This window comes from Muntiacus reevesi, chromosome 2 (assembly GCF_963930625.1).
Source record: "Muntiacus reevesi chromosome 2, mMunRee1.1, whole genome shotgun sequence".
NCBI classification, from domain to species: Eukaryota; Metazoa; Chordata; class Mammalia; order Artiodactyla; family Cervidae; genus Muntiacus; species Muntiacus reevesi.
Genome location: NC_089250.1, coordinates 92,538,836 through 92,561,889, shown reverse-complemented (window position 1 = coordinate 92,561,889; position 23,054 = coordinate 92,538,836). Strand labels below are relative to the sequence as shown.

General features: G+C 48.8%; 1 protein-coding gene across 1 annotated transcript in view; it reads right to left on the bottom strand.

The window, feature by feature from the left end:
• The window catches only part of GALNT2 (polypeptide N-acetylgalactosaminyltransferase 2), a 175,793-nt gene extending 164,026 nt beyond the window's left edge, over positions 1-11,767 (bottom strand). Inside the window, exon 1 of the mRNA XM_065922341.1 lies at positions 11,520-11,767. Within this exon, the coding sequence (XP_065778413.1) occupies positions 11,520-11,645 (126 nt within the window). The 5' untranslated portion in view covers positions 11,646-11,767. The remainder of the gene's footprint in view (positions 1-11,519) is intronic.
• Between the last annotated feature and the right edge of the window lie 11,287 nt (positions 11,768-23,054).

The window sequence follows — 23,054 nt, the reverse complement described above, 5'->3', positions numbered from 1 at the left end:
GGACATTCAGCTGGTATCTGGGCACTGACTGTTGTGGAGGGGAAGCTACCCACCCCCCCACACACACCCCACACAGCTACTGGAAACTGGGAGTAGAAACCTTTCACTGACTGTATTACAAAGTCTTAATTTGCTTTTTATTTTAAAAATACTAGTTTTCTGCTGGTTTGCTGACTTAAGTTACATACACCTATAAAATTTTTAAACTTTTTAAATAAAATTTTCTAAGTAGGCAAAAATAAAGTAGTATTATGAACCCCAGGTGCCCATCAGTCATTCAAGAGCACACTCAAGTCAATCTTGTGCCCTCATAGTCTTCCAACAGAGGTGGTGTCACTGTGTCCATAAATACTTCAGTTTATATCTATTAAAGGTAAGGATTTTCAAAAAACATAACCACAAGGCCATTCAGTTCAGTTCAGTCGCTCAGTCGTGTCCAACTCTTTGCAACCCCAGGAATCGCAGCACACCAGCCCTCCCTGTCCATCACAAACTCCTGGAGTTTACTCAAACTCATATCCATAGAGTTGGTGATGCCATCCAGCCATCTCATCCTCTGTCGTCCCCTTCTCCTCCTGCCCCCAATCCCTCCCAGCATCAGGGTCTTTTCCAGTGAGTCAACTCTTCGCGTGAGGTGGCCAAAGTATTGGAGTTTCAGCTTCAGCATCAGTCCTTCCAATGAACAAGGCCATTACTGCCACTAAATAAAATTAATAATGATGCCTTAAATTTCATCTACTATCCAGTCCCTATTTAACTGACCCCTAATTATTGTTTCTCAGGTCCTTCTCCAGTTATTTTGGCGAGCAATTGTGAACTTCTTAAGGGGGGCAGAACACCATGCTCACATCTACAGACCCCAGCACTCAGCAGGGTACCGCGCAGCCAGAAATGCTCAAAAACCTTTCAAAGGTGCTCATCAACTGTGCACCTCTCAGAAAGTAACAAGCAGGAAATCCCTCAGTTTACAAAGATTCTGGGGACTGGGAGTGAACAGATGGAGATGCACACGTTTTGATGAGGCTACCACTTCCCCTCACTACGGTCAGGGCCTGGAGCTGGGATCTCATAGAAGAAGGTAACGGACATGCGAGAAAAAGGAAGGCTCTAATCATGACTTCTTAGATGCACTTTATTTCCACAGTCTGAGATGAGATTGAGGTGGACCTCACAGTGATCAGCATCTTCTGTCTACCGCTACAGCTGTCTACCCCTTTCTGCTTAGTGACCTTTACTAATGCACCAAACCTTTCTGACCCTCAGTTTCCTCATCTTCAGAATGGGGATAGTTCCTGTAGCTAAGAATGATCATGGCTTGCGCCGTAACACACCATCATGACGGGCACTGTCTCAGACACAAGACCCACCCACAGCAGAGTCTGCAGGATGCAGGTCAGCGCCTTGGAAGAAAGTTCCAGAAGCAATACTAAAGCAATGCAATCTCCAGACACAAAATCGAGTGGGAGAGAAGTGGAGGGTGAACTGGGAAGTTAGGCAAAATCCCCAAGAGAGTCACAAGTCGGCCAGCTCTACACGATGCCAAGCGATGGTGCGAGCCCAGGGCCCTCAGGAAACACTGCATCCACCAGAGCTTGGAGGTACAGAGGAAGAAGACTCTGGTCTCAGATGGACAGACACAAACATCTCTGAGGCAAAACGCAGACACTGGAAGACGTATTTCACATATATTTTCCTTATTATCTAGTCACAAGAGTGATAATAGGAAAAATCGATGTCTAATTAAGTCTAAAAGAGCTCTTTAAATAAGTAGAAAATAAAAATGTTAACTGATAAGAAACCACCATGTCACAGTTCAATGGAAATTGTTTTTTCTTTCCTAGTCGTACATAAGATAATGGTTTTACAAATAAGAGCATCTTAGATTTGACAAAAAAATGGCATATTCCAGACACAGGGACACATCAGTAGTCACCAGAAGTGAGACAGGAAGGAAAACAGGTGCATCACTGACTGTGCAGGGGAATGGGAGTGGGAGAGTGGGAGGAGGGAATGGAGAAAGGGGGCAAGCCTTGAAGGTCACAGAGCCAGAGCTCACAATCTAGGTCAGTGGGGCAGCCCCTGAGGTAGGAAGGACCAGGGCAAGGACTCCAAGGCCTCCCACGCCAGGCCAACCGGCTCAGCATCCAGGATGTTCACACATCTTCGCACATAGGAGTCAGCGTTCATTTACGGGTGTCGCTAAAACACAGGCCTTTGCTCCTAAAGTTCCCACTGGGTGACTCGTCTGAAGTGTGTCCCCCTTCTGGAGCAGCACCCTTCAGGAGGAGACAGGCTTCCTTTCTGGACGAGCCTCTGAGGCAGAGATGAAGAAACCTTGAATGGTGGCTCCTGAGTCAGAAGTCTTTACAATGACCTTTCCTCTGCAGCCACGTCCACATTCTGGTTTTTTATCCAGAAACACACTGGCAGCATGGCACACACCCCAACAAGGCATCTACAGACCCCTCATGAATGCCAGTAACTACCAGGAAAAGCAGCTGATGCTTTTGCTTGAGAACTCCCTAAAGGAGCTGCAGGCAATGAAATCACATGTCCACTTTATTTCCTACAAATATCACATATCACAGTGCTTCAACACAACCCCATTGCCAAGAACAACCTCTCCAAAACCCGGGGACCAGGCAGGCCCCTAACCTCCTATTTCCTGCAGATGAGAAAACCACAAGCCTCCCGACCCACAGCCACTCACAGAGACAATACCCCAGTGGGATCTTCGTGCAGGAGCAAGGGCACAGGCACCGGCGGGACTTCTCGTTAAACGGTGATGTGTGTGGAGAGCACTCTACAAATGCGCCGTGTGACGGAGTGGTGAGCCTGACAGTGGACGGGGAACAGTGATCACCAGGTCAGCCAGCCCTGCAGAGACCAGCTCAGAAATCACACCACGAAGGCTGCTGCCTGAGCACAGACCACAGAGTCAAGCAATACATTAACCTGCAGCACCTAACGTGGTCCCCAGCCCGGGGCGGGAGGCGGCGAACTGAGAACGTGCGTTCTGTTAACCAGAACACTCCTCACCCGGGACTCCTTGAGGAACAAGAACGAAAGGCCGGAGAAAGAGAAAAACAGTTATCAAATACTAACACATATACATGGAACCTAGAAAGATGGTACTGATATTTGCAGAGCAGCAGTGGAGACACAGACATGGAGAACAGACTTGTGAGCACAGCTGGGGGGAGAAGGAGAGGGTGGGAGGTATGGACAGAGTAACCTGGAAACACACACTACCATATGTAAAATAGACGGCCGATGGGGATTCGGTGTATGACTCAGGAAACTCAAACCCGCTCCCTAACCACCTAAAGGGCTGTGATGGGGAGAGAGGTGGAGGGATGTTCAAACAGGAGGGGACATGGGTAAACAAAGCTAAGGATGATTTATGTTGATGCTCGGTAGAAACCAACGCAATACTGTAAAGCAATTATCCTTCAACTAAAAATAAATAAATTTTTTAAAAAAGAAGGAAAGACCTGACCTTGCCATGGAATAGAGGAAACTCCACCCCTGACAGACCACAGGCAACAGATTCCCAGAAAGAAAACAGGCTCAATATTTAGCAAAGGAAATCAAGGCATAGAGAGCATACCCAACAGGTCAGACACTCTGAAGCTGGAGTTGCCCCTGCTCTGGGTCTTGACTCAAACCTGCTCAACCTGCACCTCGTAGGCACCAGCCCTTCTCTCTCTCTCTCTCTCTCTCTTTTTTAATATGAATTTATTTATTTTAATTGGAGGCTAGTTACTTTACAATATTGTAGTGGTTTTGCCATACATTGACATGAATCCCCCATGGGTGTACATGTGTTCCCCATCCTGAACCCCCCTCCCGCCTCCCTCCCCATCCCATCCCTCTGGGTCTTCCCAGTGCACCAGCCCTGAGCACTTGTCTCATGCATCCAACCTGTGCTGGCGATTCATTTCACATATGATAATAAACATGTTTCATTGCCATTCTCCCATATCATCCCACCCTCGCCCTCTCCCACAGAGTCCAAAAGACTGTTCTAGACATCTATGTCTCTTTTGCTGTCTCACATATAGGGTTATTGTTACCATCTTTCTAAATTCCATATATACGTGTTAGTATACTGTATTGGTGGTTTTCTTTCCGGCTTACTTCATTCTGTATAATAGGCTCCAGTTCCATCCACCTCATTAGAACTGATTCAAATGTATTCTTTTCAATGTCTGAGTAATATTCCATTCTGTATATGTATCACAGCTTTCTTATCCATTTGTCTGCTGATGGACATCTAGGTTGCTTCCATGTCCTGGCTATTATAAACAGTGCTGTGATGAACATTGGGGTGCACGTGTCTCTTTCAATTTTGGTTTCCTCAGTGTGTATGTCCAGCAGTGGGATTGCTGGGTCATATGGCAGTTCTATTTCCAGTCTCTCTTTACTGGAACCTGGCCCTCCCTGACTCCTGACCCCTCCAGGGCCTCCCTCTCTCCTCTGCACTCAACCCCTTCTCACACTGCGTCTTTTCACTACCCATCACCGTGTTTGTTCCCGCTGCCCCCAGGGTGAAAGTTCCCCAGGGGTTGAGATGATGTCTTTGTTCTACTCACTGCTGTAACCCAAATACCAAGGAGTGCCTGGCACACAGCAAGTCTCAAGTACTACTCATCAGAAGAATCAATGAAAGGGCCCACAGCCTGTTTTCATGTCTGCTCCTGCCAGCAGGAAGCAGAGACTTCAGGACAGACAGAGGCCTGAGGACAGGAACACGGGAAACATTTCACACAGCAAACGGTAAGGATGGTGAAAGGAGCTAAACGGAATGACCTCCTGTGGAGTATTCCTGTGGGTGCATCCTCTCTAGAGCACCTTCCAGGAACATCCCACCACCATCAGAGGATCTGGGCACTGGCAGCGCATGGAAGGAACACGGGAAGCCTGGAAAGCGAGGGCCCCATCCCGCAGGAAGAAAAAAGAAGTCAAGTTCATGCTGACCACAGCAGCGCTTCTTAAGTGAGGGCGAGCCTGTCCCCCGGGATGCCTGGCAACTCCTATAGACATGGTGACAGCTGAGAAGGGTGGTTCCACTAGCATCCAGCAGAAGCTGCTAAACATCGACAGTGCACAGGCCAGCCCTCTGCCCCCAGCAAATGTTATCTGGTTCAAAATGCCAACTGTGTCAAGGCTGAGGGGCCCTGCGCTAGAGTGACCACTGCCCCCAGGCACCCTCGTCCCTGCCAAAATGCTGGTCCTGGTTTGGGATCTGGGAGTTCAGCAACTCTCTCCCTGGTGCCCAGGCCAAGACTCCTCCCAGAGAGTCACTAGACAGGACCAGGTAGCCAGCAGTGGGGCTGGGAGGCCAGGTGGGCAGACCAAGGGCAGGCTGAGTCACAAGTGACCAGGTGCGCCTCTAAGAGTGGGCGTGGGGGCACAGGACTCCCAGAGCCGAGGAAAGCTATTTGAATGTAAGGCCAGGAGGGAGATTCTATGCGACGACGGTTTTGTTTTTTTCAAATCCAGCCACGCTGAATCACTGCCATCTTCGTCCTGGCATGCTAAGAAACCCAATCTGTACAAAACGACACTCTCTTCCTGGGCCTATAATACTGGTCATGACTAAATGCAGAAATGCCCAGGGCCTCGGTCTGCCCTGTAGGAGGCAGATGCGAGCAGGAGCCTGGGCTCAGGAGGTGGAGAAGGCGGTGCTCGTCAGGGCGGAGCTCCTCAGGGAAGGACTTGGCTCTTTAAGCCTGTGGGAGAGGCTCTCCTGACTGAACAGGTAAACTGGACAAGTTTCACTAGAACCTCCACACTGGGGGTTCATCCTTCAGGTCAAGTGTGTGGCCAAAGGTCAGCGCATGCTCACACCCGTTAGGAAAACAAGGTCAACTCTCCTTGGAGGGCAGCAGTGTCTATAGGAGGCTGGCACCAACACGCTCGACATAACTCTCCCCACGGAGGAGGGCTCCTCACCACACTGGGCCTGTGCCGGGTCACACCCAGGCGGCGTCTGGGGCAGCGCCGGGAGGTCCTCCCGAAGGAGCCACACCATAAGGCGGCGTGGTGGCGAGGGTCGAAGGCCATGGTGGTGGGACAGGCATCCCCGGCAGCATCACAGGCTTCCTTGAGGGGAGGCCGCCCTGCAGGTCAGGACAGTGAGGCTGGGCCAGCACCTGCTCTGAGGGACGCAGCGTCTCTCCAGGAGCCACGCTCAGCTACCTAAAGACAGTCGTGGCGAGGGTCCCGAGGCCCTGCAGCAGGGGCGGGTCAGGGAGCAGGGGTCCCCAGGGGAGAGTGGGGTGGGGGGGCAGAGGGGCCCCAGAGAGGGGCGTTCATCTAACATCCACGTGGAAGGCTCCCACCATCGTGAGCTGTGTGACATAGTCATGTCACACATGGTCATGTCCGACATCCATCCGGCTCGCAGGACAGGGCTCATGGGGACAAAAGAGGAAGAACAAACAGGGCGCGTGGGCTTGGACAGTTTGGGCTGTTTCTGCTGGGCTACTAGGAGACTTCACAGATTTCTCCCAGGAACACCTTGCCTTCTGCTCAGGATCTTGGCCAGAACCCGGCAGTCAGCTCCTGTGAGAGCCTGGTCTCTGCCCCAGGCAGCCTACCACCTCCCTCCACTAAGCCACGTGCCACTGGATTTGCTAGAGGTTCAGGCAGCAGGGTGCTGCCTGTCTTGAAATCAGCATCTTCCCAAAGTGACTTCTCTCTCCCTAGAGATCTCAGAAACATGAATGGCAGCAATAAATTGTGTGTTTGTGTGTGTGTGTATAAAATCACATAATTATAAACAATATATAGTTTCATATAAATAATTATATATATGTCTCCCCTTGCCCCACCCCAACTGTTTTTCTGACCTCCTCTCAAATACCTCTTCCCCTGATCCAAACAGGAGACCCACCTCTCACCAGCAGTTGGATGGGAGATTCAAAAGGGGCCTGAAGCCCCCACAGAACACTAACAACTCCCCAGGCGCCCCGAGCCCACCCCAGAGGCCGGATGGAGCCCAGGCCAGCGAGCCTGCTCCATGCTGGGGACGGTGGGCTCTGTCTCACTCTGACCAGAGGGCTGGGGAAAGAGCCCCTCAGCTCTTGCCATCGGTCACAGCCTGCTCCTGTCATGTGTGAGCCCCAAGGCACTCCAGAGGAGTGACACTTATATTTTCTTTAGGAAAAAGTTTCCCTAGAAACTTTGTCAGATTTGCCATTTGTCAGATTCCCTGACTATACAGTGGCTTTCCCCAACTCCTGCATGTCCGATCTCAACTTCAAACCCTCCTTTCAAGTGGAATTTAACTGACTGGCTGGCAGGGTGTGCCCCGGGCCCCCTCCTCAGCCCCTCATGGACATGCTCACAGATCTGCTGATGTCCATGAAAGCATGCGGCAGCCACTGTGTCCCGCCTCACGTCCCGCATGTGGGTGATGACAGCCACCTCCCCTCCTGCCAGGAGAAGCAAGCCTACAAGCGGAGGGTGAGTGGGGCGCCTAGAGTCTGCTTGTCAGGCGGACCGGCCTCCTCACCGCAGGAACCCCACTTAGGGTCACGATCAGCGGCACCCCACTGGTTTAAACAACCACCAAAGAAGGATATGTCCTGCACCCACTCTCCTGGGGGCTTCCCACAGACAGCAGCCCCACTCTGATACCGCAGGTGGAGACAAGAGAGCTGGCATGTTGCCCAGACCACTTCGCAAAAAGTAGTCTTTGATGTCACTCAGGGTCATGGTACTGGCCCAAATGAACCAACCAAATCAACCTGGGAGGGATGGATGAAGGACTTAAAAAAAAAAAAAAAAACCACTTCTAAAGAACAAGAAGATGACAGTTCAATATATTTTCCTAGTTCAATATATTTTCAAGAAGATTCTAGGCTATGTCCCTCCCCGCATCCCACTCTGGACACCATCTACTCAGCACCTCCTATTTGCCAACACCTACTAATGGCATCTAGTCTTTAGCTACAAGAACTATCCCTATTCTAAAGATGAGGAAACTGAAGGTCAGAGAGGTTTAGGAAATTAGTAAAGGTCACTAAGCAGAAAGAGGTAGAAAGTTAGTCTCATCTCAGTGCCAATAAATGGATCCGTGCCATTCTCCTTAAATGTCTACCACCCAGTTCACAAAACACCAGTGGCTCCCTATGGACAATCAAACTATGACCAACAAGTCAGCTCAGCTTGGCATTCAAGGCCCCTCATGATTTAGTCCCAAACTCTTTCCATTGTACATTCTCATATTCCCCTACAAACGTACCCACTCCAGCCACGTGAGGCCCCTCAGTACTCTTAAGAAGAGATCAACCCCTCTCCTAGAAAGCCCCTCCATATCTGACCCAAAGGCACCCAGCTTGGGACCCAGGGCAGGGACTGCAGCACCTGCTCACGGAAGAAGGGCAAGGGGAAGTGACCAGAAGGACAGGCCCCAGTCAGGCCCTACGAGAATGCCTTCCCTGCCTCCCAAGGGTGCGGGAACACAGACAATAGGTCCTGGGCTACACACACTCTCTCTCAAGAGACCGTTCTTCACACACTAGAAAACCCTTCCCTCTCCAACCAAAAGAGCCACACTTCACCCAGAGGCACGTTCATTTCAACAGAAATCCCTTCCTTTCTCTGCAGCTCCATCATGCCAAGATACCAAGGCCCAGAGGAGGCTTAATATGATTAAAATTTTAAAGTATTTAAGATGCTCAAAGGCGAGGCATCCTTGAAGTGCAAATCATCAATTTTGGGGAAAGAGAGAAACATAGGGGAGGGAAGGCTCTATGCAAAAGTAATTAAATATAATTTTAAGAACATTGTGCACAAAGGTCAGGTTTGTGCATATGGTCAGGTTGTATTGACCATACAACCTAACTTCGGCATTGAGTCCTGATTAGCGCAGTCTCTGCTCCTATTGAGTGGATTAAACCTGCATTGTGAGGTGAGTGGGTTCTCTGGGTTTCACCAGGTGGAGAATAACCGTCCTCAGAGGAGTTATTCAACAGGCAGGGCACACAGTGACAAGCCTGGGCTGGGTGCTGAAGCAGCAGAAACTCTAGTCAGGCTCCCATCAGACAGACAATACCCCAAAGTCTAATACTGAAGCCTGGTACCCCGTGGGAAATGTCAAGGTGAAGAGAAATTGACTAAATGTGGAATTAGAGCCTTGACTTGAATGGTACAAGATGAGAGAAGAAATACAAGTGCACTTACACCTAAAAAACTATAGTTAGTATTTAAGTTCTGCCTATATACACATACTACCTTAGCATTTTTATGCTTATACTTTACAAGCCAGAAAATCTATACATTTCCTTTTATCGCGAGGATGAACTAAATTTGAAGAGACTTTCTAGTCTCTGAATCCATGGAAACAACTCAGGAGGGAGAAAAGACCATGCAGTTTTATATTCTAGACTAAAAAATTCAGGACACAGGTTTTATTGACTCCTCCAGAAATGGTTTTAGGGTGTTCTCTTTAATATAAGGGTCCAAGCCATGTTAATGAGTCTTCTCGAATTTCAAAAGCTATTGCATGTACACAACTCTTCTTCAACTGACGAACTGCCAAACCATTCTAACGGCTAGGATTAAATTTTATGGTTCATTGACAAAAAGAATAGAATCCCAAAATCACCAATCCATGTACAATTGTTCATTTCCCACACTTTTTTCTATGTGGTCTCTGAACCTTCCTACTGCCACCCAGCCACAAGCAGTTCTAGGAGCATTACTTTTTTTTTTTTTAAACTAAGGATCAACTGAAGACCCTTCAAAACCCATCCAGCAGCTGAAGCCCACCAGGGAGAAGTCAGCCCCTCCAGACGCTAATGCCATCCTGTGCCATTTCCAATCGCATGTGCTAACGAAAGCTGCAGACCCAGGAAAGGGGATCACAAAGCATGGCTTGTGTATTTGGTTTTCTTTCACATGAAAGGCAGGAAGCTTTGCCAGGTCTCACCAGCACACCAGGCTACATGGTCCTGCGAAAGCACAGTTTGCTGGGAAGCAAAGCTTTTGAAATAATTCCAGTTTCATATGACCACAGTTTTCAAAGGGCTACACTGCATGCCCTGGGTGCACCGCTTTTTACCATCCAAGGATGAACAAGCCCCATGGACTTGAATAATAGTTCCTTGGATTAAAACAGGGAAAAGATAGGGCTAAGAGAACCTGTCAGCTCAGAAACAAGCGAGGCCAATTCTGTAAATGAAAAGACTTTTCCTTTATGCCCCTCTAGATATAGCCTAAGAAATTTACCATGAATCAAATAAGACACCTGTCTCCATCTAATACCTTCAGCTGAGAATGAAGGAAAGACGGACGGACGGAAGGAAATCTCTTAAGTAGCCAGACCTCAGCGTTGACATTTATGGACTGACTTTAAGGCTAAAGTCTTTTCATCCACTTACTAGCGTCTTGCTTGTTCCAGGATGCCATTCTCTGGTTCCAGTTCAACCCATGGTCCACCTTCATTAACTCAGAATTTCCTGGATTTGCGCTGACACTAAACGTCACAGTATAGGGGTTACACGGTGTGGGGTCACTTTCAAAGCCTGGCAGTTATCAAACACGACAAACACCGCTGGCGGCATGCGCACCGCCCCAGAGCCCCGCTCTCCCAGCAGGATCGCAAGGCCAGGCGCCCTAGGCGCTCCATTTCCTTCCTAGAGCGGCGGGCAGTGCAGAGCGGCTCACGCGGTCCCCACCGCCCAACCCCTCGGCCCTGGGAACCCGTCTAGAACACACTCAGCAGAGGGACCACCCCACTGAACAGGAGCGAGGGGCTGGGCAAGGCGGGCGCCGGGGGCCGCGCTGAAGTGCCGACCGAGCCGGTCAGGGTGAGCACCGGGGCAGGGAGGGGACGGTCGGGGGTGTGGGCGGCCGGCCTCACCCGGGGCCCGGGGCCCTTCCGCCTGCACCGCCAGCGCGGTCTGTTCCGCCGGGCGCGGGGCTGGCTGCGCCCCCGCCCCCAGGGGAAGCGGGCCGAGACCCAGAACTGCCCCCTCCCCGCGACGCGGCGACGAGGGGAGGTAGGGGGGCTGCAGTGCCTGGTTTCAAAGGGCTGAAAAGAAACTTGGACTCCTCTCTCCCAAGGTACGTGACACGTTGAAACGGCAGCCGCCTCTCTCCCTTCCCCCCACCCCCTTTTGTGCTTCCCAGTACTCTCACCCCCAAACTTCTCACCGCAGGGGACTGGGCTCCCGGCAGCCAGACGACACTCAAATTAAGAGGAGTGGAGAGCGGGGACAGGGGGCGACTAGAGGCGTCAGCGACCCCAGCCCAGGGAGCTGCGCGGGGTCGCCCCCTCCCGAGCCCGGAGAGCACCGAGCGGCCGGCGGCGCCCCCCGCCCCAGGGGCTCGGCCGCGAGGCCCAAGGCGGGGGTGGATGGCCAGAGCCGAGATCCGGACGGAGATGGGCAGGATGGACCAGGAAACCCGGCGGTGCGTCCGAGCGAGGGGCCTCAGCAGCGGGGCCCGGGCGCGTGGGCGCCGGGGATTCCAGGGGCCGGGCCGCGGGCGGGCACCCCACTCACCTTCCTGCCGGCGCCGCCGCCCGCGCCCGCGGCCAGTGCGGAGCCGCCCCCCGAGTACATGTAGTAGGCGATGCCCAGCACCCACAGGAAGGCGAAGCAGAGCAGCATCCGCGAGCGCCGCCGCATCCTCCCGACTCGGCCGCCGGCCGCGGCCGCTGCTCGCGAGTCTGCCTGGGGCCGCGGCGGGCGCGGGCCGGGGAGGAGCGGAGGAAGGGGAAGGGCGCGGCGGCTCCTCCTCCGGCGCGGCTGGCGGCGAGGGCGGCGCGCGCCCAGCGCCCGAGCTCCGCCCCGGCCGGGAGCGCCGCGCGGCGCCCGAGCAGGAAGCGGCAGCCGCGGAGGCGGCCAGGGGGTCAGGGAGCAAAGGGCGACCAATCGGCGGCGGCTGTGGGGGCCCGGCGGGGGCGGAGGAGTGGATTACCGCGTCTCCACGGCGGCGGCTCGGATGCCCCGCGGGGAGTGCCTCCGCCGGCCGCCGCCCGGCCACCCCTGTGAGTGACAGGTGGTCGCCGGGGCCCCGGGGAAGGCGCGCACACGTGCGCAAACGCACAGGCGCCCACACCGGGGGCAGCGGGTCACCGCCTCCTCGCGCTGCCCGGCCGAAAGCACTGCCTCCTCGGTCCTCAGTCTTTGGGACCACCCCAGACCCCTGGCAGGCTCCCTCTTATTGGCCGACAGACCTGAGTTTTTTGGTGCAAATACCCTCTCCAGGACCCGACTTGGCTGCTGCTCGCTGCAGTTTTCTTACCAATATTGCAGCAAAAACATCCCTAATCCCCAGGTGTCTGTTTTATTTATTTCTTTACGCAGAGGTAGAAACCGAGAGGTGTTTTTTCAAGGGAACATGTTTCTGGGGATGAACAGAGCTGTTAATAGCAGGGTTTTCTTTTTCGTTTTTAAGTAAACACGAAATGAGGAAAAGGGAAGGCAACATGTATTTTTAAAATCGTTTCTTTGCGGCTGTTTCGATCTTAAGAAAGAAGAGGCAGCGCACGTAACAGCTTTAAAGATGCAAGAAGACAGATCTGTCTTGTAACAGAATCTGAGTAACCTTGACAATGCCCTTGTAACAGCAAAGTTTCCAGCGTTCCTAGGAAAGAAAGAATGTTACTTAGCGCTTGATATTTTAAAAGGGATTCCAGGAGCTGCCCAGTTCAGAGGATAAAGGCAGCTGTCTGCATCTGAATATCTACTCACATCCTCAATAAAATACAAACACAAACAAGCCTTCAGCTCTGCTATGACAGTGAATACGATGAACTGACCTTCAAATTCTTAAGTAGAATAAAGAAAAGACATCAAATTCCAACAGAGCTCCCTCCACTGTTGCCAAGGACTTAAATGTAACCCAGGCTTAAATGCTTCTATGAAGAGCAAGTCCAACCACAAGAACTAAACACTGAACACAGGTTGGGTACTTGACTGAACAAGGGAAGAGGTCTGAAAGAGAATGGGCAGGATGTGGCGGCAGGCTTGAGGGCTCCTTGCTTCTGGGAAGTGTCAGGTAAATAGAGAAATGGCAGTGCCCTTCGGAGATCTGGTAATTAAGGAAAAGAAGGAACTGACAAAGGAAAATTAAGGATCCCACAGAAATAAATGACAACTAATCCCTCCCTCAGAGTGGTTATCTATTAAAAACTGCACTTCAGTATGCAGAGAAAAGGGGCTTCCAAGTGACTCAATGGTAAGGAAACCTGCCAATGCAAGAGACACAGGTTCTATCCCTGGGTTGGGAAGATCCCCTGGAGAAGGAAATGGCAACCCACTCCAGTATTCTTGCCTGGGAAATCCCATGGACAGAGGAGCTTGGCAGCCTATAGTCCATGGGATCACAAGAATCGGACACGAAACTAAACAACAATATACCTTGGAGAACTGAGTGGAATAATCAACTCCAAAACATATTTTATTAAAACTATTAGGTTTTAAAGGCAAAAAGATCAAATTACTTATATAAATAAATATTTAGGCAAGGCAACAGTAGAAGAATATTTACAAGACCCTCAAGGAAAGAAAGTACCAGTCAAGGATTTTTGTGTCCAGCTTTCAAGCATCCAGGCTATAGGCAAATAGATGAGAACTGAGTACAAAAAGTATGCCTTTCTTGGAGAATGAGCTTCCCCCAAACAGATAACTCGGTGTTGTTTCTCGGTCATGTCCAACTCTTTTTATGGCCAGAGCTTCAACTCCACTGTGCATGGCAGTGGATCTGAAGGCACTGTAGTTTCTAGATACGAAGTCAGAAGAGAGGCTGGACGTGATGTGGGGAAGTCTAAAGACAAAGAAACTGCAAAGATAAAATAGAGCTTATGACAGCAACTAAAATCCATGAGGGCAAATTGGAATATACCCCCAACACCGATTATGCAAAAAACAAAACAAACTCCACAATGAGATATCACTTTACATTCATTAGTATGACTATTCTTTTTAAACAACAACAAAAATCCCCAAATATAACAGATATTGAAAAAGATGTGGAGAAATTGGAACTCATGTTCCTTAAAAAAATTAAACCTAGAATTACCATATGATTCAGCAATTCCACTTCTGGGTACATACCTAAAAGAAGTGAGCGCAAGGACTTGAACACATGCTCCTGTGTTCATGGTGCTATTATTCACAATAGCCAGAATATGGAAGCACCCAGTGTCCAGCAACCAATGTATGAATGAAATGTGACATACAGTGGAATATTATTTGACTTAAAGGAAATTTTGACATATGTTACAACATGGTCAGTTCAAGTCAGTCACTCAGTTGTGTCTGACTCTTCGCACCTCTGTGGACTGCTGCACGCCAGGCTTCCCTGTCCATCACCAACTCCTGGAGCTTACTCAGGGTCATATCCATTGAGTTCGGTGATGCCATCCAACCATCTCATCCTCTGTCGCCCCCTTCTCCTCCTGCCTTCAGTCTTTCCCAGCATCAGGTCTTTTCCAATGAGTCAGTTCTCTGCATCAAGTGACCAAAGTTTGGAGCTTCAATTTCAGCATCAGTTCTTCCAATGAATATTCAGGACTGATTTACTTTAGGATGGACTGGTTGGATCTCCTTGCAGTCCAAGGGACTCTCAAGAGTCTTCTCCAACACCACAGTTCAAAAGCATCAATTCTTCAGTGATCAGCTTTCTTTATAGTCCAACTCTCACATCCGTGCAGGACTACTGGAAAAACCATAGCTTTGACTAGACAGATATTTGTTGGCAGAATAATGTCTCTGCTTTTTAATAAGCTGTCTAGGTTGGTCATAGCTTTTCTTCCAAGGACCAAGCGTTTTTTAATTTCATGACTGCAGTCACCATCTGCAGTGATTTTGGAACCCAAGAAAATAAAGTCTTGTCACTGTTTCCACTGTTTCCCCATATATTTTCCATGAAGTGATAGGACCAGATGGGATTTTAGTTTTCTGAATGTTGAGTTTTAAGCCAGCTTTTTCACTCTGCTCGTTCACTTGCATCAAGAGGCTCTTTAGTTCTTCCTCACTTTCTTCCATAAGGGTAGTGTCATCTGCGTGTCTGAGGCTATTCACATTTCTCCCAGCAGTCTTGATTCCAGCTTGTGCATCATCCAGCCTGGCACTTCGCAAGATGTACTCTACATATAAGTGAAATAAGCAGAATGACAATATACAGCTTTGATGTACTCCTTTCCCAGTTTGGAACCAGTCTGTTGTTCCATGTCCAGTTTTAATTGTTGCTTCTTGACCTGCATACACATTTCTCGGGAGGCAGATAAGGTGGTCTGGTATTCCCATCTCTTGAAGAATTTTCCACATCTAGATGGGGGCCTAGATGGTATTAGACGAGCCTAGAACATCTGGTAATAGAAAGTAAGGTACAGAGTTTCAATTTGGGGAGCTGGGGGTAAAAGGTCATAGGAGCCAGCTTGAAGGGCCCATTGTCTAAATCTAAGACATATATGTGTCAAAATAAATACTGAATAAAATGGAAATCTAAGAGTACATGCTGATAATTAATAGATAAACAAATAGAGGAGATGGGAGGGCTCTTTCTTTCCATAGAATGTCAGCTGATAAGAGTGAAGGGAAGGTGACATTAAAAGTCACTGCTTTGCAACCATCATAGTAATGGTTGGTTGGAGAAAACTCATTAATAGATATTCAAGTGTGTGTGGTGGGGGCAGGAGGAACAGGGAAGTTGGATGAGAAGGAAGATGTTTATAATGTCTTTTGTCAGAATACTTGTTAGTTACAGAGGAAGACTAGTAACTGTACAGTGGAGAGATTGGGCAACACCTTGGCCAGGTGACCAGATGACTCACTCATGAGGGTCAGGTGGATATCCTGTGTCTGCACAAATATCCTCAGAAAGACACAAAATGCCATCTTAGTATTCTGGCCAAGGATACACAACCTGAATCTCACAGTGAATAAATACTGAAGGAAACAAAATTGAAGAACAGTCTGTAAAATAATTGACTTGTGTTCTTCAGAAATGTCACTATTAGGCAAGAGAAGGAAAGGGCGAGGAGCTGGTCCAGACTCGTGGGCCTAAGGCGACAGACAGGATGACCACTTGAGTCTGTGATCATCTATGAGGGGCTAAGAACGTGACAAGAACAATTCATGAAAGTGGATGAAGGATGCAGGATAAGTAGCGGCATAGCTCAACCGCACAGCACTGCCCGCATGTGTGGAGGGTGAGATTTTCCAGTTGTGAGAGCTGTAGTATGACTACATAGGAAAGTCTTGTTCTTAGGAAATAGCAACTGAAGTATCAAAGGTTAAAGTGGCCTGATAAACACAAGCTACCCTCAAAAGCTCAGGAAGAGTATAGATGCAGGAAAATAAAACAGCTGTAGCGAAATATTCAATATTTGGAGGTGCTAAGTCTAGGTAAAGAGCACAGGAGAATTATTTTGGCCCCTTTCCTGTAAGCTTGACTTAATTTCTTAGAAAAATGATTTAACTGGCAGTGTGATGATCTGCTGCATTTTGCGAATGAAGAAAGATGCAGAACCTTGAAACCATTTGAGTAAAACTACCCAGCTCAGGCCTCTAAATTTCACTGTATCTTGGTTCCAGAGGCAGCTCGCACAGAGCTCTCCTTTCCCTTCCTTTCACATGTGTCTACCTTCCTGCCACACCTGCACCCACACCTGCTTGTACACATGTCCTGTGTTTCCCTGGGTAATGAGCCGAGTGCAAACTCTCCTCAAGTGCTGACTTGTCCTTGACTCAGCCTCAGCGGCTTGGCGGCAGTCTTTCTTCCGGGTCATCTTCTTCTGCCGGAAGCCCTGAGGGCGCTTTTCTTGAGTGTTCAGTACAGCAGGAACAGTGCCTACTTGCAGCAACACATCAATGAAACGGAGGTATTTCTGCAGCTGTTCACTGTCCCAGTTGCTGTTGGCAGAGGTGTCAGGAGCGGTGTACAATTTGCTGAAATATTGTGCCTTTATGCAACAGAACCTTTTTTTTTTTTTTAAATAATCTGATTGTTCAGTTTTCCTTTTCCTAAACTATTTTAGTAGAGGGAAAACATCCAATTAGGAAAGAATATAAAAACAAAATTTTAACTGCTTAGATGGGACCAGAATATTACACACTGAAATTGAATAACAAGAACTCTTTACCCCCAAAACTTGAAGTGCGTTTGTGCAGTGTGTGCTAAGTCGCTTCAATCATGTCCCACTGTTTGCGACCCTATGGACTGCAGCCCGCCAGTTTCCCCTGTCCATGGATATTGAGGCTCCTATAAAAATTCTTCCCTGTGGCTCAAATGGTAAAGAATCTGCCTGCAATGCCAGAGACCAGGGTTTAATCCCTGGGTTGGGAAGATCCTCTGGAGAAGGGAATAGTAACCCACTCCAATATCCTTGCCTGGAGAATCCCATAGACAGAGGAGCCTGGCAGGCTACAGTCTATGGGGTTACAAAAAGTTGGACATGACTGACTAACACACATTGTAAAAAGCAGACATTAAAGCCTACTGCCCATGTCCTACCATGAGCTGGCTTTAATGGGAGGGGACACTTGGAAGTATAACAGTCCCATCCATGGTGAGTCGAGGACTCCTGTCCCTCCCATAGCCAGTGGATACATACGATGACCACCTCCCATAATCTCCCCAGAAATTTCCTGACTTGAATTGAGACTGAGAAAGTATTCATCACTGTGATTTAGGTTAAAGAATTCAATTGCCCTGGAAATATAAACATTAACGATGTGCTTATTACACACCAGGCATTGTTCCAAGTGCTATTTGTATATTATTTTCCATGATTATTGTTAATCTTCAGAACAGCCTGATGAAGTAAACACTATGATTATTCCAGTTTTACGATGAGGCCCAGTGCTGTTGTGTTATCTGCCCAAGGCAGCTCAGTAAGCAGGAGAGTCTTTGGGGAAATTGAGGACCTTTTGGCTTTGGATCTGGGTGCTGGCTATGGGGGGCATTGAGTTTCTGAAAAAGTCCGATGGACTGGAAAGCTATGATAGATGCATTTTCTATATGCAAGTTATGCTTCAGTTAAACAATCAGGGAGGAGGAGGAATCACTCTTTTTTGGCATCTAAAGCCTCAGTGATACTCAGCCTGGCTCATCACACCTCTGTCCAGAACCCCCTCAGCACCGCTGTCTTCCGTTCCTTGCTGGCCCCGGCAATCCACCCAGCAGAGAACAGAGCAGACCAGAAGTGTCTGCACAGCCTCCTCGCCCCACACTAGGGGAACGGCAGGCCATGGGGGATAAAGGGCCAGCTGCCCAGGGGCTTGCACACCTCCTTCCTGCTCTTCATTGTCCATCGTTGTGCTGGGGCCCAGCCCCAGCCTCTCTTGGACAGGAGCTCCAGACTAGAGCTGGGAGCTGGCACAATAGCCCCTTTCATTCTGGATGGTTCTTTCCCCGTGAGGGCCTGGGACAAGGAGGATATCCCCATGACCGTCCTGTTGTCAGTAAGCATGTGCTTGTGACTCGCCTCCTGCCTGTGTGAACCCTTTCACCCAGGAGTCCCAGGAAACCCATTCCAGGGGAGGGGTGCCCCCAGGGTAATCTCTGCTGTTGCCAGCACAGGGCAAGCTGCCCCAGAGCTGCTGAGGGCCTTTGTCTTGTCCACACTCCTCAGAGATGATAATCATTGTTGTCTACTCTTGTATTGCACATCCTGAGTGGGGAGGAGAACTTTCTGATGACCGGTAGCTGCTTCCTTAACCCCAGAAGTCCTCTTTCCTTCTCTCCTGCAGCCCATGGTGGCTGCCCTGTTTTACAATGGACTTCTCCTGGGAGACCTCTCAGTTCCCAAGATACATAAGCCCCTGGTGCCCTTGCCCTGGCAGCCCCTTATATAGACCTGGACTCGGTGAACAGACCTCCAACTCAGCTGGACCCCTGCTGCATTATCTCAGAGTGCTTACACAGGCATAGCTCACTGAATACTCTTGAGTTACTCTGTTCATCTCAGAGGACTGCCCGAGGCCCAGAGAATTCAGGTAAGTTTTCTAAACCATCCATGCAACTAGGATATAGCAGGGCCAAGTGAAGACCCAGGCCATTCACTGTAGGCTCACAGCAACACCCCCTCTTCCCTTAGCTGCAGAGTCCCAAGATAGGAACATGTGCATGAGTGTGCTGGGGAAGTCGCTCATTTATTTATAGTTTATACACCACTCACATTTGAAGATAATTGGAATCATCTTACAAAACCCATAAACACATACACATAAGATATAGAGAGAAGTGTTGTGTGGGCAGACAGTGTCATGGGGGATTTTCCATTCCCCCCTCCCCCTGCCAGATTTCTAATCTTGGAGAACTTTGTAAAAATACAATTTCCTGAGATTCCCACCCCACACCTACTGAGTCAGAATTGGCAAGAGGGGAGCTGGCTCATTTACTGTGTCTAAATTCTGTAAGGCAAGTATGTGAAGGACATTAGAAGCAGACTGAAGCGAGAACAGGTTCTGCACTGCACAGCTGTAGGGCTCAGAGTCTCCAACAGCCCCATGGGCCTGGGCAGCCCTCAGGGGCCCAAAGCAACACTTCCCCAGATCCTGCTTAAGGACAGATGTGGCCTGTTCTGGACACAACTCACCTTTTGAGCCTGACTAGCACTTTATCATGCCAGAACCAGAGACTTCAGTGGTTTTCTGTGAAATATAGATCTTCCCTATCCCTATAAAATCTAGTGAACTTGTAGGGAAAAAGAATTGAAATTCAATTTATGAAAACAAAGTCATTGTGTAATCAAAAGGCAAGCATCTCCAATTTAAGAATAAATGAAGGAATATTAGATTATATTTTGACATGATTATTAATTTTTAGTTCTGATAATGCTGTTGTACTTATGTAGACAAATGTTCTCATTCTTAGCAGATGCAGGCTGAAATATTTAAGGGGTGAAGTGTCGTGATGTCTGCAACTTACTTTCAAATGAGTCAGCAAAGAAGTGTTTATATTTATAGAGAAAGTTATTTTACAGAGAGAGGTATAAATATGTATCTTCCCCCAGTGGCTCAGTGGTAAAGAATCCACCTGCCATGCAGAAGTCACAGGAAAGTACAGGTTCGATCCCTCTGTTAGGAAGTTCTTCTGGAGGAGGGCATAGCAACCCACTCCAGTATCTTGCCTGGAGAATCCCATGAACAGAAGAGCCTGCCAGGCTACAGTCCATGGGGTCGCAAAGAGTCAGACATAACTGAGCAACTGAACAGGCTATAGGCATAAATATATATAGAGAAAACACATATGGAAAAATATTAATTATTTAATCCAGGTGGAGACCGTAAATGAGATTACTATCCTATTCTTTCAACTTTGTCCATATTAAAAAATTTTCAAGCTGAAAAGTTGGGAGAGAAAATCAATAAAGAAAAAAATGAGGGAAATTTGCAGGATAATCGCAGTAAAAATAATCACAATTTTTCCTAAACAAAACAAAACAAAACAAAAAAAACCAAACCCAGACCTTGTAGCCAGATAGAAACATCCAGCATTCTTGGCTGGCTGTCAGTCAATCAATTATTCAACACGTGTTTATTACAGGTCTCTGTTGGGTTTAGAACTTCTCTAAAATCCAAAAGGGACACAAAAATGTGCACTATGGGGTTTCTGTCCTCAAAACTGCTAAGGATTAAGCTCAGCTCCACAGAATTTTTTTGCTCTGGATCTAATCTCTTGGGAAGTTCTATAAAAGCACCTAAATTATCCATACCTTTGTTAGCAAAGATGCTTCATCCTCAGACAGAATGTCTTTTTAGAAACTTCTTAGCCAGGAAGAGAATCCAGGATGTTCTAGAATGTCAGAAAAGAGAGATTATACTTAGAAAAATTCCTGCATCCGATACCAAGGGGACCAATATGCTGGACACACGAGGCACGGTGTCTGGAGGTCCTAGGAAGGAAACACAATGTTAAGCATGAAAGAACAGAAGAAAGGTTTGACGTCTGCAGGGATGAGGGATGGAGAGCTCTGGAGAGAAAAGGGCTTGAGAGAGAGGGCCTGATGAGCCTGATGAGGTTGGTGATGAGAAGGAGACAGTCACAGCTTGTCCCGCTTCGAGGATGGGGCAGTGAGCTGGGCAGGTGACTGTGGGGAAGTATCTGGGAATCAGCTCCCTTAGCCAGCTGCAGGATCAGATGAACAGGACTGGGGGTCATTTCTGAGCTATTTTTGCATAAGGAGGTAATGGGAGGGAGAACATTTCTCCCCAAGAAGATAACTGAGCATTCCTGAGCATTTCATTGAGTAACTGGGGATAAAGGGTTCAAGGTATAAATCTCCAGTAAGTTGAGTCACCTATTTGGCAAAGACTTTTTTGAGTATGTACTTTTTTCAAGCTCTATTATAGGTTACAGGAAACACTGATGAAGAACACAGAGAAAAACCTCTGCTTTCAAGAAAAAAAAAAAAAAACAAAACCTCACACTTTCTAGTATAGTGTATACAAGGTGGAGGAAATGGGTTTCAATTCATTTGGATCTTCTGCTCCAGACTTCGCTGTTTGTTGGGGAGAGCTGGAGGTGGGTCCCAGAGGTTAGTCCGAGAGGCCTGCAGAGGGCGCTGCAGAGGCCGAGGATGAGCCCCAAGAGGCTCCAGGTGTCTACAGGTACCTCCCCGACTCCCACACCCCTAGGCGAGCTCCGCTGACTCCAGAATGGGTAAAGAGAAGCAGAAACCGCACTGACGCATTTCTCACATGCAGCTGTAACCAGGAAGCTCTGCTTAGAATGATTTATGAAGATGTTTTGTTTTATTTTTGAACATAGTTGACTTTGAATAAATGAACCATCCTCCTAATGGATTTCTAATCAAGGTGTTGCTCTATAAAACAGCCTTTACCCTCAAGAAACTTATTGCCTTGTTCGAAAGACAGAGCACACAAACAAAGAATAGACAGGAAGGCAATAATTAAAGTGTCAGAATGCTGGGGTGGTCAACAGAAAATGTAAAATGCAATATATGTGGTAGAGAGCAAGCCAGGATTCTATCTTAGTCTCTTTTGGGTTTCCAAACAAAAAAAGGTTTACTGTCCTTAATGTCCCACTGCATTGATCTGGCTTTAAATCAGAAGCAGCCCTCAATTGCAGTTGTGCTGAGCTGTGTTCAGTTGCCCAGTCGTGTCCGACTCTTTGTAACCCCATGGACTGCAACCCACCAGGCTCCTCTGTCCATGGAGAATCTCCAGGCAAGAATACTGGAGTGGTTGCCAGGCCCTCCTCCTGGGTTGGGATTTTCTCAACCCTTGGATCGAACCCAAGTCTCCCACGTTGTCGGTGGATTCTTTGCTGACAGAGCCACCAGGGAAGCCCCCAGTTGTAATTATGACAGTTCAAAAAAAAAAAGGCAGGTACACGTGGGCAGAGTGCTGGAAGGGTTGTGGGGCAGGGTTTGAGTTAGGCTTTCAAGGAGGAGTATAGTTTAGTCCGAAGTGTGATCATCCTGGGAGGAGGGATGGACGAGGGGACGGAAGTGGGACAGGTGACAGGCTGAGAGAAGGCAGGAGTGGAGGTGTGCAGACAGCTGTGGTCCAGCTGGCCCCTGGCCTGCAGGCTCTCAGACCTGTACATCTGAGCTCGATCCAACAGGCATGGGGGCTGCAGGAATGAAATCAACTAAAAGCAGCGTTGTAGGGTTTTTCAAAAGATGAGTAGACGACTCAGGATGTACTGCAGTTACATGCCTGTTAGTACCATCAGCGTGGGGCTGGGGTGGATCTGAACTCGGGTGGGCGCTCCCAGGCAGAGGTGTCAAGGCAGACTCTGCAGAAACAGCACTTGGTCCCTCGAGTGAGGAACTCCTCCCCTGAGGATCTCCACAGGGCAGGCGGCTCAGGCTCCAGGAAGCAGGGGCAGCGGCAGGTGGACTCAGAGAGGAGCTCTGCTCGCTTGTTCAACCAGTATCACTGGGCACATGCTTGCTACTGGCCACTGTCCTGGGAACTTGGGTAACGTCAGGGAACAAAGCGGTCCGGGTTCCTTCTGGGGCTTACATTCCAGCACAGGGATGAGACGAGTGACGAGATTACACATAACAAGAAAGGAAAATGAAGCGAGCATTTGGAGGCAGAAGGCACACTGGC